We start from the raw sequence: 15,467 nt of genomic DNA on the forward strand, positions 1-15,467 counted from the left end.
CAAATTGTCACCACTACATTCATACATTTTGTTCTGGGATAAGATTTCGCTGAGTTCAAAAATTTGTTTAGGATATCTATGCCAGCAGGAGGCCTGTGTAAGGTGTTGCATACTTACACATATATACAGAAAGAAATGATTGTTTAGACTAAAAACAAAAGTGTTGGTGACCAGCACACATTTGTTTCAATGACTCTACTATAGCAACAGTGTTTAAGTAATTCTAACCATTTGTTTAAAACTACCAAATAATTTCGTTCAAATCACATTTTTCTGTGGTTTCCAAGCTCAGAAATTTCTTTTTTAAATCAAACAAATCGGTTTCATTCTGTGTAATCACCATAACAGTTGAATTTCACTGGTGTTCAAATTTACAATTTGAAAAACAGTGACCTCCAGAGAAAATACGCTTCTCACGAAAAGTTCTTGAAGTAAGAGAAGTCGATTCATGTGTCACTTCACTAAAAATTAATTTTTTTCCAAGTAACCTATGTGAATCTTACCTGTGAGGGGCAAGGGGAACACATTTCCACCTCGGGGTTAGGGTTGGTTGTGATACCACATACCACCATCATGTAATAACTACATTAGAAACATTTTTCATTCTGGTGGTATTGTACAAGGCTTATTAATATTTTTGATGGTGAATTTTGGATTTTCAGTTTGCTAGAGTTTTTGAATTTCAGCAAATTTTTGTCAGTTCTGTGTGTGGTGCAAATACCTGTCATGTGCAATCAACCATGATTACCAAGTAAAAGTCAAAATTCTCATAGTTACCATGCACATTTGATGAAACTCCCCAATAGCTAGCTATATCCGCATGAAAATTCTACCCAGCATTCCCCAATCTTTTGCTCTGCTACAGTAATCACCAAATATGCACACAAATGTGGTAACTATCATTTACAATGCCACTAGTAGATAGCTGAAAGGATGCATCCAGGCTATGGAAACATGCACACATGCAAGAGCACACATTAAACACAAGACACATGTATCCGCCTATCCTACATAAGGAAAAACAGCATTCATGCAATGTATGGTAAGAAAACAAAAAAATACAATTTTCACTTTTAGTGTACTATTTTTTTTATGTACACAATATATTTCTCTTCACATTTATTTACAAAGAAAATCTAATCACTGTTTTATAGTACTTTCAACATATTTATTTTTTACTTAAAAAGTTCACTGTAGACTGTAGACATTATTCTTTGAACAACTGGTGATCATCACAGTTTCGATATCCTGCTGGACATAACTTCAATGTCTTAATAATGTTATTATTTATAATTATTACCTCACACTCCTAAACGTACACTCTCGCACAATAACGAAACAAGCAAACAAAAAAGCTGGAATTTCACTTAAAGAGATCCACGTTTTTTTTTCAAACATTCTCTCTGAATGGCAAAAAGCTCTTACATATTTCTCAGTCAGTCATCTTTGGTACGTAATTTCAGTTTGTTTGACAGTTAAGCGACAAACTAGAGTATACATATATTGTTTTTTTTATTTGAAGTGGTACTATTTTTTTCTTGTTACACACTGATCTGTTGTTTCAGCTGTACTAGATGCAGGGAAACTTTTGAAGTTGCATAATCAAAACTTGAAAAAAATATCGATATGCTGCATGTGATATGTAAATACTGTTATATACATCGTCCCAGTTCCCCCCGCAAAACATTTGCTTTTTTTGCATATATTTCGTGCATGTGAGCATTCGATAGCTCAAGTTGTTTTTCTCTTTTAAAATGAAAACAAAGGGTAAAAAATATATGCCACTGTGTAAGGAACTTACCATTGTACACAGATATAGTATGTACATAATTTTCTTTTACAACATATTACACACCAAACATATTAATAGAATATATATAATTGTTCAAAGATACAAAATATATGTACTCAACTTGTTTTGACAAGTTATGCTAGAAACCGATACAGTAGCTGATTAAGAAATACTGTGAAATCCAAAACAGTAAAACCGAGTCTAACTGTAAATATACTCTTGAGTAAGAAAACATTACTTGAAAAAGTAACGAATGTGATCTGATTAACATTTACATATATGCATACACCTATATATATATATTTATATTACACAAAACAAGCGTTACAGGAAAATTTTATTGTCATTCCTATTTGCATAGTGTTATGTCTTTTCGAATGGCAACTGAAGCTGGATAATCTAGGCAACATTATCTACAGAAGCAACAGAAGGTTAGGCTCAATATTTAATTTCATATGCGATTTCTCCTTTCTTTTTCACCATGCTAATAAATAATCACAATGGTATGTTTTTTAAAATGCATAAATTTACTCCACAAAGACATGTCTCTAAACACATTAACAATGCATATTACTTTCAAAACTAATCCTCCAAAAATGCAGAAATATACTATACGCCTTGCATCATACTTCATAATGTAACACAAGTGATGAAAGTGGCACTGAAGTGTAAAAAATAAATAAAAAACTTAAACAACACAGATTCGACATATTAAAAACACAAAAAATAAGGACTTAAAATGTTTTGGGAGACAAAAACAAGTGGGTAGGATAGCTTTGGCATCTTCACTACACAGCATTAAAATGTTTTTCTTCACTGGCTTGCTTTCCCTTGCCTAACAATGTAACTTTCACAAAATTGCATTGGCTGAATGGCAACAATTAAAAAAAAATTCTGCCTGTCAATGGAATGAAAAGAATTTGCCAAAAACATGTCACATTGTTATGGTAATATTTTTTCGAACATGTTAGCAGGCAGTTGCGATTGAACCACAATATCTTGCATCGCTGAATGCGTTTAATAAACTTCAAAAGTTTCCCGACAGGCTGCATCGTGTAGAATAGTCTTTAGTGACAAAAGAACCACTTAAAATATGTAAAAATCATTGTGTAATATCATCCTGCATTTTTTTCCCAGGTTGGCTCCAATACGGTTGCCTCACCATGTAGTGGTACGGTGTAAGTTTTTGTGTCTGACCGGTGGATTGCAGCACATACTGGGCAGGCAGAGTGTATGTGAAGAAGGCACAGGAATGATTCTGTGGAGGAGCATCCTGGTGACGATTAATCCCCGTTCACCTTCACCGTCCTCCATGGCCAGGCGTTGCAGTTCTTCTGACTTGTAAAGACAGAAACTGAGAGTTAGGCCTAGCTGAACATGTTTCTGCAATCATTTTTTTGCATATGTAAAAAAACCATTTGCAGACATGGTAAAAATAGTGAACAACAGTCAGCCTAAACAATGGCTTAAGCCTAGTGTTAGTAAACATTGATGAATAGAAATGCACTCTTAAAGAAGAAAAATAGAAAAATTATTAGGGTTGGAAAGAGAAGAAATAGTGCAAGGTTGTGTTAGTGGAATTTTTTAGCATGTGGAATGCTAGGAGGTAAACATACATATTTGGTGGAGAAAAAATACACTTACACAAATATAAAAAGAGCGTGATAGGTTTGTCCTGTGCCATTGGCCACCGGAATAAGGCAAGAAACGAAGCTATAACATCACTACGAATCTTTTTGCATGATTAACATATGCTTCCAATGGTTGTTGATAGCTTGTGATCCTTTTTTGTCACAAGTTCAACTTAATGCTCCCCCTTCCAAATTGATTGTTTCAACACAACAATGCAGGATTTAAAAATTTAATTCATCTTCATGTAACATCTCGACTGCTGTAGGTCAACTTAAAGAATAGGTTAAGGTATCACTAGTTGCGCAGGATGAAAAAATAAAATAAAATGCCAACTAAAAAATAGATGGTCATGGAAATAAAGCAACATAATATACAATACACAAGATGCAAAAATAATAACCACTTAAGTCTACAATACATTACTGTGCAATGTATTCTTAAATAAGCATATGAATAATGACGATCAAGCTTCAAAAATGCATTTACTCTCATCTAGTATCCCTACACATACCATAAGGTCATGATTAACACTCTAGCCCTGAGATTTAAATATCTGATCGTCTATTCCTGATTAGTATTTTCGAACTATCCCACTGCATGGAACAAGTAGAAGTGATCATATGAATGGCATTAGGGTGGCATAAATTTACTGGTATGCCAACATGCATATATAACTTGTGTCCAGCATGCAGAAGTTTCGAATATTTTTTTAAAGGAAGTTTCATGGTTTTTCGTAGTTACAATAAGCTTGTGAACAGTTCTCTAGCTGAAAATTCCATTCCAAATCATTAGAAATTACATTTTTTAAAAAATAATATATTCCTTCTCGTACTATTAACTCGTGTACCACTTTTTACTGTACCAGTCCTCATCGTATATCGGCAGTGTCATGAAAAAGAAAACAATAACCCATTCTGCACAAAGAAAGCTACCAGTAACTTCTTATTCTCCAATAATGTTTCATACACAAGGTGTATAGTCAAGTTCAAAGATACGAATACCCAAATTGCCCATCACCATATTCACGCTCAGTTTCCATAATGTTTGAAAATTGTAACAAAACTGTACACCGGACCAAAAAAAAAAAAGAAAAAAGCACAAGAGAAGAACGAAAACATTGACAGTAAACGAGTACAAGTACCTATGAACCTGACTGTACTACAAGACGTGTGTGAAATGAAATCTCTTTCTGCAATATCGTTACACTGCACAATTCCATATGTGTGGGGTGTGGCATGCTATTATGTGCTAGTTACGCCCGACAGAGTTTTAAAATGTTGAATACAAATTGCCCGTCACTGATTTCGTTCATTTTATCTCACAACTTGTGATTTTTCTAAGGAATTGAACTGTTCTGATGCTGTTGCAGAAGTTGCAACTTCTTCGTTGTTGTTGATCAATTCTTGAACTTAGCACTGCGATGGACAATTTGCCCGGCAATATTTATGATTGAGTGATTTGGTTTATTTTACTTCGCTTTTCTGCCACTGTTGGCTAATCGCGCAGATGAGGATGAATGATCACCTGACGAAATTCATGAAGGGACACTCACAAAGAACACCCATGCCCAGGTCGGGATTTGAACACGGGACCCCTCCCACTGTGCTTTAGGATAATTAAGGTTTTACTCGTATTTCTCTAGCGATGGGTATTATAACCCAGGGCACTACTTCAACAAGACATTATGCCACGGTTTTATTTACACGGTGCGAGATTTCGCACAAACTTGAATTCTCGGACTTATGCGCAGTGGCGTATTAACAAACTTATCTTGTGGGGAATGCTGACACCCCCCTCCTCACCCTCCCACACACAATTTTTTCTTTCATCTGCTGTCTGGTGGACCAATCTACACGAATAGTTTTCAAGCCCTGCTAGATTGAGCGTGAGGGCACGCATAAAAAACTAGCACCGTGTAAAGCGCATTTATTATATTCTGTCAAAATATCAGGGCTTGGAGGTAATGTACATCGAATATTCATGAACAAAAATGAAGTTTTAGATACACAATAATAATAATTCGTTACTTAGAACGAAAGCATCAGCACGTTGGCTATGTCTGCACAGAATATTCTCCTGAACAACTGAAATGTTGGACAGACATCAAACGACTACAGTCCGTTACGTGGTCCATCAGCACTTTAAGAGCAAAGGTCTGTCAAGAGGGCTTTCCACCTCGAAGTCAGGGCATCGAGTCCCATCGCCGCTGTAATCTGGCTTTCCAGACCGGGGTTCCGTGCCTCACGAAGCTGGGTTAACTTCTGTCCCGGCGGGGATCGAACACGGGACAGCTCGCATCAAAGACGAGATGGCCAAACGAACGACCACGTGGCAGCTCAGAAACAAGATGACCGTCCAGAAAGGAAAGGGGGCAGGAGAGGGGCATGATCTCACAGAAGAATGGATGCTGGGATACAATTACACATTCCATGGAAGCACTTGCAGCTCAATAGCATCACGTTACATTATTGGGGAGAGATAATTACAAGTAACAATGGCGTGTGTGGTTTTATTTTATACCACTTTCCTGGCTCCGTATTGAGCAACTCCATCTGGCGGCTGACCTTGAAGGCTATTTCTGTCCCCCAATCATTTTCCGGGGCGTGTGGTCCGATGAGTGTCAACAAACTCAGTTGCGAAGTAAAAGCTGGAGGGGTCACATCACTCTCCCGAAGCAACGTTGCCAAGCGTACTTCTGTTCTTGCCAGTTGTCTTTATATGACAGTGTGTCCGCCTGCATTCCGACCTGTGGGTGGTCCTTTCGGAAACTTTACCGTTCAGGACCGCGTGTACAGTTGTATACTTGTCGTCCTGATTCCAACCTTACTTTACTTCAAAGAAAGTTCCGAAAAATCAGTTTTCCTCCTAACAATCACATGTCAGGTCCACGTGGAGTCCAATAAATCCTCCCCTGAAACCTTTCCCACCAATAGCGTTCGTCCAAGAAATGACAGCTCTCGTCAAGTCCACGTGGAGTAAATGAGATGTTGCTAATCCAGTTTCTTTAGAGACTTTTGAACCGACGTTGCGGTTGCGTTATCTTTGCTAGGTTGTGTTATTGTGTTGTGCTATTTTTTTATACAATATAAAGACCTTGGGAGTACAACCAGGCAGTGAATGAATTGATGTCTAAACACTGCAGGCAAAAGGGACAGCAGCGCTTTACAGAAAAACAGGTGGTGGCTCAAAACCAGATACGGTTCCGGTCAGCTTCCTCTGGGGTTGTGTCAAAGATGCCGAACTGGCACTACGTTCAAGACTTCAGCTATACCCTAAGTCTTCTAAGCAACAGCAGTTCGGCATCTTTGACACAACCTCAGAGGAAGCTGACCGGAAGCGTATCTGGTTGTGAGCCACCACCTGTTTTTCTGCAAAGCGCTTTTGTCACTTTTGCCTGCAGTGTTTAGGCATTCATTCACTGCTACGTTTTACTCCCATGGTATTTATATTGCATAAAAAGAAAATAGCACAACACAATAACACAACCTATACCGCGTTTGTTAGAACCTGTCCTGTTTCCCGCCCTAGGGACCGCTCGACAGTTTCGGTGCCAATGAGAAACGAGGAAAAAAATCGTCTGCTGGGCAGCGAGGAGCGAATGGAAGCCAGAAGAGAGGCGCTTACGTAGACTCTGTTGCCACGTTGCGTATTTTAATTGGCTGCCTGGCTTTGACTTTGCCCAGCACGGAGAAAATTCAGCGATCAGCTAGCGCGGGAACCGGGACAAGTTGTAACAAACGCGGTATAGCAAAGATAAAGAACCGCAACCTCGCATTCAGTAATCTCTAAAGAAACTGAATTAGCAACATCTCATTTACTCCACGTGGAGTTGACAAGAGCTGTCATTTCTTGGACGGACGCTATTGGTGGGAAAGGTTTCAGGGGAGGATTTACTGGACTCCACGTGGACCTGATATATGGTTGTAAGAGGGAAGGTTGCCTTGAAGACCAGCACTATACCATTAATCCCGCTGATTCCTGGTGCTGACAACACCATTGCCCGAAAATACTCTTTCTCGCTTTACGGTACGTTTGGCAACATGTGCTGGACCCAACGCCCACTTCTTTCGTCCTTGTGACTCGAAATAGGCCGATCTCAGTCGAAGAAAATTCAACTGATCGCCGATGCGCTGTTTCCCCTGTTTCCCAGCCGCCAATTGGAGTTGCGTTCAGTATAATCGTGACGATGATGAAGGGGTACTTACATCAGGAATATCCACGACCTTATGCAGGGACCAGAACCCGAAAGGTTCGGTGACGATATCCGAGTCTACCACCCAACGCCCGAGGCGTCAGATATACGGTAAGGATTATGAAAGTTTACTTTCAGCAACAAATAAAAACAACGGGTAAAGAAAGGCACATCTACCCCATGCACATTTCAACATGCCGTGTAGGTATATAATTTTGGAGATGAAGTGATCAGCACAACCTGCAGGGTTGCCTACAGGTACCAACTAATTACAACCTAATCAGAGTCGCAGGGACATCGCAGTTTTGTGCGCAAAAAAGGGAGGGGGGGGGTTTAAACTAGGAAATACACACAGCATTCGCGCCCAGGGCGTAGAAATCTCTAGCTAAGGTTCAGAGTCCACATGGGCGTCCGGAAGGGGGGGCAAAGGGGGGCCGTGCCCCCCCCCCCCTGGAAAATGAAAGTCAACCAAAAATTATGTATTTCACACATAACATTTCATTTTAGCCACAATAATATGTGTTAATTATTGCATGAACACCATAAATTCAAATTTAAGCAATGATTTTTTAGGGAACAACACTCTTTTGTGGGAAAATGTGACTTTTTGCCCCCCCCCCTGGAAAACAAATACCTTCCTTGCCCCTCCCTGGAAAAAATCCTGCGGACGTCCATGAGAGTCCATATTCAATAGTTACAATTTTTGTGTTTCCTACGAGATCTTGATTAGGAAAAATAAATCTTTTAATATTGACAGAATCCCTATTACTCGTATATTAGCAAACGAAGCGCACAGAGCTGAAACAATTTTGTTCTGGTTCTGAAACAGACCATGCAGATAGGACGAATACAGACAAAGGTATTTTATAGTGATTATGTGGGGTTATCAAACAGGCAGCACAGATAGTGTGGTTAGTGAACTTCTACAATTACGTAACCTAAACTATCCAACTCAACCTAACCTAACAAATGAGGGTGCTGTCGCTTCAAAGACAACCAAGACCAGTACGTATTGGTAACCCCTCACCACCTAGTAGAGAAGTGTACGTTTTAGTAAACTTGTTGATTGATTTGGTGTTTTTTGCACAGTAAGGCTAATCGGGACTGGACCTACAGTTTGAAGTTGAATCCGAACCAGTATGTGCCTCCACCGGGTATCCAGCCAGGGACGCCTTGATTACAAGGTGACGACGCTACCACTGCGCCATCGGGGATGCCCAAGAAATACCGGGTGATCCGTTTGAGAAGTCATAAAAGTAAACCTTTATACACAAGAGGTTAATGTACGTATCTCTGAGCAGCTTGTTGTAATATAAGGAGAAAGGATGTAAGTTTCGAATGAGTGGAGGTTCACTGACTTCAGCTGCGTGGCGGCAGTAGCATGCCTGAAATACTCGAAAATTTTGCATACCATACGACACACTGTGTGCGCTGTTGTGCCGTGATCACCACCTTTGTTACCATGCACATTAGCGCCGCCATGTGGCCAAAGTCTGTAAACCTCCACTCATACGAAACTTGCATCCTTTGTGCTTATACGCTCGGAGATATGTACATTAACCTTTTGTGTATAAAGGTCTACTTTTCTGACATCTCAAACGGATCACCTTTTAGTTTCGCTAACCAAAGATTTCTTGAAATAGGCGCTAAAAAAAAATATTATTCACCAGAACGAAATTCCTTTAGAAATCACATGTACTTACTTACCAAATAAGTTGATCAAAATTACTAAATTTGGTAAAGAGTACATTTTTTTTTTGTTTGCCTACGCAAATGTGTTTGGTTAATAGAAATAAATAAATTTTATTAGTGTAAGACCATTGGCAAAATAACCTCGAAATTAGCACATACGAAAGGAACTATTTCTGTTAACTTTGTCTTTAGAGTGGGTGAAATAGGGTGGATAAACATTGCCCAATTCGCAGTCCGCGTGGCGATTTGCAAAAGTGCGATGACACTTTCTCCATCATTTGCAGAGCAAAATAAAAGTTTTTCAATTACAGTGCAAGAGAGCCGGCGGATGTCTCAAGGTTTATGCTCATTAATCAAGAGGGTTTAATGTTAAGAAAAGTCTATAGTACAACACAGTGCAGCGAGAAAACACTTCTACTCAATGAGCAGAGCTTTGCGGCTTAAATATTTCGATATTACGCGTGAGTGTGCACACAATGTGCTTTCCTTAAATTATTTTTGTCATGCATATACAATTACAAACAAAAAATTAATGTGTGGATTGAAAAATATTCATATACTTCGGTGCGATGTAGAGAAAGGAAGTTTAACAATGTTATATATATATATATATATATGAGATAGTTCAAGGAAGAAGAGATGACAGCTTCTGGAACGGTCAGAAGCAACATGAGGCCATCCTTCGGTTTTCATAACCGACTTTCAGAAAGGATTTAGTGATCGTCTAAAATATTTAGAATGCCTTAGAATTGTCCTGACCATTCTTCCGCGTAGTGAAATGGTTAGAACTATCGCCTTCGGTGCGAGTTGTCCCGGGTTCCATTCCCGGTGGCAGCCTCCAAAATGTCGGTGTTCACCCAGCATCGCGAGGACAATTGGGGTGTCACTTGACAAGAAGAAGTAGCGTGCTCCGGTCACGAAAGCCAGGTAACCGCGGCGATGGGACTCGATGCGTTGACCACGCGTCACCCAATGAAAATGGCTCTTGGCAGGGCCTGGCCCTCATAGGGCTGTTGTGTCGTGGTGTTTACTTTTGTAGTATGTGCTTCGAAATGCGTGTACGAGATCCCAAGATTTTGGACAAGGAATATAATGGCTTGGAAAGACTTGCGTCCTGGGTTTTGCAGAAGAAATGGTCAGAGTTTGAGGAAGCCTGAAAGCCTTTCTAAGACGAGAGCAGCTGGTGTCGACAAAGAGACTGTTTAGTCTTACTTGGAACTGCTGGGCAACCTACAGAGATTTCACACACACACACACACACATATATATAATATGGATGAAAGGACGTTAGCGTATTCCATTAAAATGATAGACATGTTTCACAAGCACGATCCCCGTACTTGTTATGTAATTCGTTGCAGGAAATATGAAGGTATGGTACCATGGCAGATGCGTTGGAGAAAAAAGGACAACATTTGTATGTAGTAAATTATTCCGAAATGACAGATTCAATTAGAAGTTCTTTAGATTTCATGGGCACGTGATGTAATTATTGTCTCACGAATGTTTTCCATTTTAGTTACATACACATTATTGAAATAATGCATTTGTTTCAATTCACGAAGAGAACCAATATTACATACTGTATTATTCATTGGCCCACATTGATATCAAATTAAACACACAGAATTTCTCAAAGTCAACGTGAGAAGCAAAATCAGAAAGCTTTTTTTCAGCGTTACTATTATTATAATTCACTTTAGTGATACATGCCCCTTAATAGTGCATGATGCACTGTGCAACATCAACTTTTCCCTTAATTTGAAATTGTATGTCAACCTATCCAAATTACCCACTTTTACCCTTTGTTGTTTACTATTTCGACACCCGAGACGAGATCGCGGTGCCAAGGCTTGTGTCGTATCTTCTCGATACTATTCCTACTTTCGGAGGAGGAAAATAGAATAGGAGGAGGGGCGGGGGGGGGTTATGTCTCCATGACCTGTCTCCATTGCGGCAAGTTTTGGAAAGCGTTGAAAGATTTTGGATCTTGTGTAATTTGTTATTTAGCGTCGCTCTTCTGCACCGCGACGATGAGGATGATTATGACTAGATGAAATGAAGGAAGGGACACTCACGAGGAACGGCCCATGCTCATGGCCGGGATTCGAACCCACGAACGTCGGTGGCAGTCAACCGGAATGCAATGAGAAAAGTCCTTCGAATGGCTGCTATGGAGATACTTTAGTTCAGAGCTCCGAATCTACAACACTTATCGTCAGGGTGCGAAATATGAGCGGGATTTTCCCTGATACACGACATTATATTAGCAATTAAGAACGGGCTGATTTAGGAGGTGGGTCCATGAGACCTGCCTTCAGCTTTTGTGAATTGAACTCCGTCATGCTGTTTTAACATGCACAAATAATTCTGGTCACACTTATGTGCTGGGTTTGGAATGTTCTGATTGTTACGGTCGAAACAGTCGCATATTGAAGTAATTTTGGTGCATAAACACGAGACGAGAAAACGACTTTCGGAAACTCGTACTGCACCAAAGTCTCGAACGAGTTTTCTCCAAACCTGTGTGGTGGAGTGGTTAGCGTTACGAACTACGAAACCAGAGGCTTCATGTTCGAACCATGGGGGCATGCATAGCTCGTTTTATTAGACGAAAACACGAAATGTGAAATAACATATTGTAGTGTTAATTTTATTTTCAAAGTTGTGAGGTGCATTTTGCTACCATGCTTCGTCACGAAATCCAGCAAAATGCGAAATAAACTCTTAAGACACGAAAGTTAGGATTTATTTACCGATCCGACAAATTCTGAAGTCTGGATTATTCTGCTCGTCATGCAAATCACGGAAAATTGATTAATTCATCTGTAAATATGTGAGAAGCAAAAAAGGGACTCCTTTACACAGGAATAACCTTAATACTCTAACAACTACATAAATGTGCTACGGGAAGGGAAGTGTTTCTCTTGTGTAATAAGTGTAGTTTTTTAATCAAGTTTATGATTTTGTTCATCATTTTAACACTGAAATGCGATTTTATATATTGCTTTTGATCCCGAGATATAACATGTTTTTGTACGGAAATCTTTTATGTTTTATTCACCATACCATATATGTGGCTCTAGGCATGGATGAACCATTGAGTTTGTTCCATCATAAATTGAATCATTCATCCTCATCGTCGCGATCAACCCAAGATGTAGAAATCTATGTACAAGCGAAATAGATAGAGAGAGGGAGACATTCTCGTCGATTTTTACCGAGGTCTGTCTCGTTCTCCGTCTCGTCTGGACAAGTCCTCGAAGAGGCTGTTTTTTTCTTGTCTCGATTTTCAAAAGTTCTTCTCCGTCTCGTCTCGAAATTTGGGGAGATCTGCCTCCTGGATGGCGTAGTGGTAACGTCGTCGCCTTGTAATTAACGAGTCCAGGGTTCGATACCCGGTGGAGGCACATTGCGCAGTGGTCCCAATTCAACTTTAAACTGTAGGTCCAGTCCCGATTAGCCTATCTGTGCATAAATTGGACTTAAAACAAAAACTCAAACTTGGGGAGTCCTTTCCGTTGGATTCGCTACTGCAAAGAAGCAAAGTTTCATCAGCCAGGCAGTGGCGGCGATTAGGAGGGCGAGGGGAGCGGTCGCCCCCACCTTACGCCAGATTTGCCCCCCTATGCTAAACCTTATCTACAAAGGGAAATATACCGTCTTGCCACCCCCCCCCCCCCGTTTTGGCACATTGCCCCCCCCCCCAGGTTTTGGAACCCAATCGCCGCCACTACTGCCAGGAATGTTTTCATCCACCTCCCGTAAATAATAATTTAGAACAAATATTCCCCAAATGAAAACTTGTCCAAGAGAAAAGAACCGTTTCATACGAACAGTGGGATGCATAAGTATTGCCAAGCAAATTGTCCATCACCATTTTCACGCACTGTATTTTACCCAATTGAAACAAAATGCCAAACAAGCTGCTGGCAAACTTTGCACCGGCATAAATGGAAAATCTATTCCTTAGCAATACTTGTGCTGAGATCCATGAGTATTACCGTGAGTACTCCTATGTGTTTTTAAGCGATGGATTTTTCTGTATGCTGGTGCAGAAGTTATCAACAGCTTGTTTTGAGTTTTCTTTCAATTCTTGAAGCTCTTATTTGGTAAAATAAAGTGCACGAACATGGCGATGGACAATTCGCACGGTAATACTCATGGATCCCACTGTACAAAGGACTACAATGGCTGAAAACCTATTTAAAAATTGTTACCCAGGTAAATAGTCAAGAAATTCTCAACAATAGTTTAAGATTATGTTATTCTTGACTAAAATAGAGTAATCTAATAAATTAACACTTTTAATGCAAGGAGTTTAAAAACGGGAAAATCTACATCCTTAAAGGCATCTTCATTCGCTGCTTGCACGAAAGGATGGGAGTGAATGAACAACTCTTCACGGTTATTCATATACGAAGAAAGGTATGAAGAATACTTCATTTTAATGTTATCCCAGTTGCAATAACAATAGCACAATAAAATTAACCAGTAATCACTAACAGTGGAACAGCAAGTTGGCGGGGAAGATATTGCGTGGAAAAATGAACATACAGAATCTAAGTTGTGTCAAATGACACAGATATTTGACTCCTGTCCATACATTATTCATGGTCGACTTCTGCTACATCAACATACACACGGGGGAATGATTGAGTTTGTGTTCAAGTCCACTTCATGCACAGTAAGGCTAATCGGGACTGTACCTACAGTTTAAAGTGGGATCCGAACCACTATGAGCCTCCACCGGGTATCGAACCTGGGACCCCTTGATTACAAGGCGACGACGATACCACTGCGCCATCGGGGAGGCCCACAAAGGGTCAATTTCATAGGCTGTTGCGTGTGATGCACAATGCATCATTCGAGAAAACCAGACACGATCGTTAGAAAGAAACCAAAATTACGCGTTCAGCTGTGTCAATCGATGCATTAAAAGTGCATCGAACTGAGTTTATGCATTTCGGAATAGGTGTCGGTGTGATTTCCTTGTATCTAACGTCCTCTGCAAGCTTCCCATCGCAATCGCAAAAGCTAACCGGAATGTCACAGGAAATGCTTCCTTGCAAATGCTATGACATTTTTGAATGCATTTATGCCAGCAAAAATGCAAAGGAAAAAATTACAGCTGAAAATTGAAGGTTGTTCAAAATATTGGTTAACATTGGTGTGTGTAAGTATTCCACTGTAATTTAGGCTATATACATCAATTTACCAATTTTTTTGCTTTAAAATATTCACGAATTAAGTCAGATTATTAAATTACATTTTACGTTATTACATAATTCAGTTTCTTCACACAAAACCGGTGCAAAAGAAAAAATGTTCGAATTTTGCATAATTTCCATGCTGTATTTAGATTCTGTGAAAGTGTTGCGATTGCTCTCGTCTAAATCGGGACAAAAAATTTATATGCGAGTTTAGTTGTCTTAAGTAACTAACTAACTAACTCTCTAGCCCTCTTAAACCCGAAGGTTCATGGCTGCAGTTGTCTTAAGTTCCAAAAGAAATTAGCAAAGCGAAGTTTACAACAAAATTGATGCATATCGCATGGTTTGGGGTATCAGATTCCACTGCAATCATTTCCTCTTTGGGAAATATCCTATTCAACTTTCAACTCGCAGCTCTTTCGGTTTTTGATCACGAACCGGGAAGAGAGCTTGAGAAATCCGCCTCACCTCATTCTTAGCCCGAATCCAAAGCTCAGGGTGTAAAATTCAACGACAGCGCCAGAGGTTTTTTTTTTTACTCTTCTTGGTAAAGAAATACCACCCATATCACGAAACAATCAAGCCTCACTAGAGATTCGAACCCAGGGCCATTCTTTTCACAAGGGCCGGCCCCCGTGGCGGATTGGTTAGCACATCGCCCTACGACGCCAGGGGTCCCGGGTTCGAATCCCGGCCTGGGCCTGGATGTTTGGGAGTGTACATTCATCAATTTCATCACATCATCCGCCATCCACATCTTTGCAAATTAGCCAAAAGTGGCACAAAAGCGAAGTAAAATAAAGCAAATTAATCAATCAATCGTTTCACAAGGAACCCTAATAAGAAAAAAAAAACACGGTCAAAAGAGAACCAATACGATTAACCAACATCTAATTTTCAATAGTAATAGGCTATAATTAAGCCTCGTTACCATATTAAAAACACT

The 15,467-nt window shown here is 39.8% G+C and overlaps 1 protein-coding gene across 1 annotated transcript in view; it reads right to left on the bottom strand.

Annotated features, from left to right (window-relative positions):
* Positions 1-1,070: 1,070 nt before the first annotated feature.
* LOC145988516 (uncharacterized) overlaps positions 1,071-15,467 on the bottom strand; it is a 28,069-nt gene continuing 13,672 nt past the window's right edge. Inside the window, exon 2 of the mRNA XM_083123404.1 lies at positions 1,071-3,130. Coding sequence (XP_082979530.1) covers positions 3,076-3,130 — 55 coding nt within the window. The 3' untranslated portion in view covers positions 1,071-3,075. The remainder of the gene's footprint in view (positions 3,131-15,467) is intronic.

Source organism: Lepisma saccharinum, chromosome 6, assembly GCF_977018435.1.
Source record: "Lepisma saccharinum chromosome 6, izLepSacc3.1, whole genome shotgun sequence".
Lineage (NCBI taxonomy): Eukaryota > Metazoa > Arthropoda > Insecta > Zygentoma > Lepismatidae > Lepisma > Lepisma saccharinum.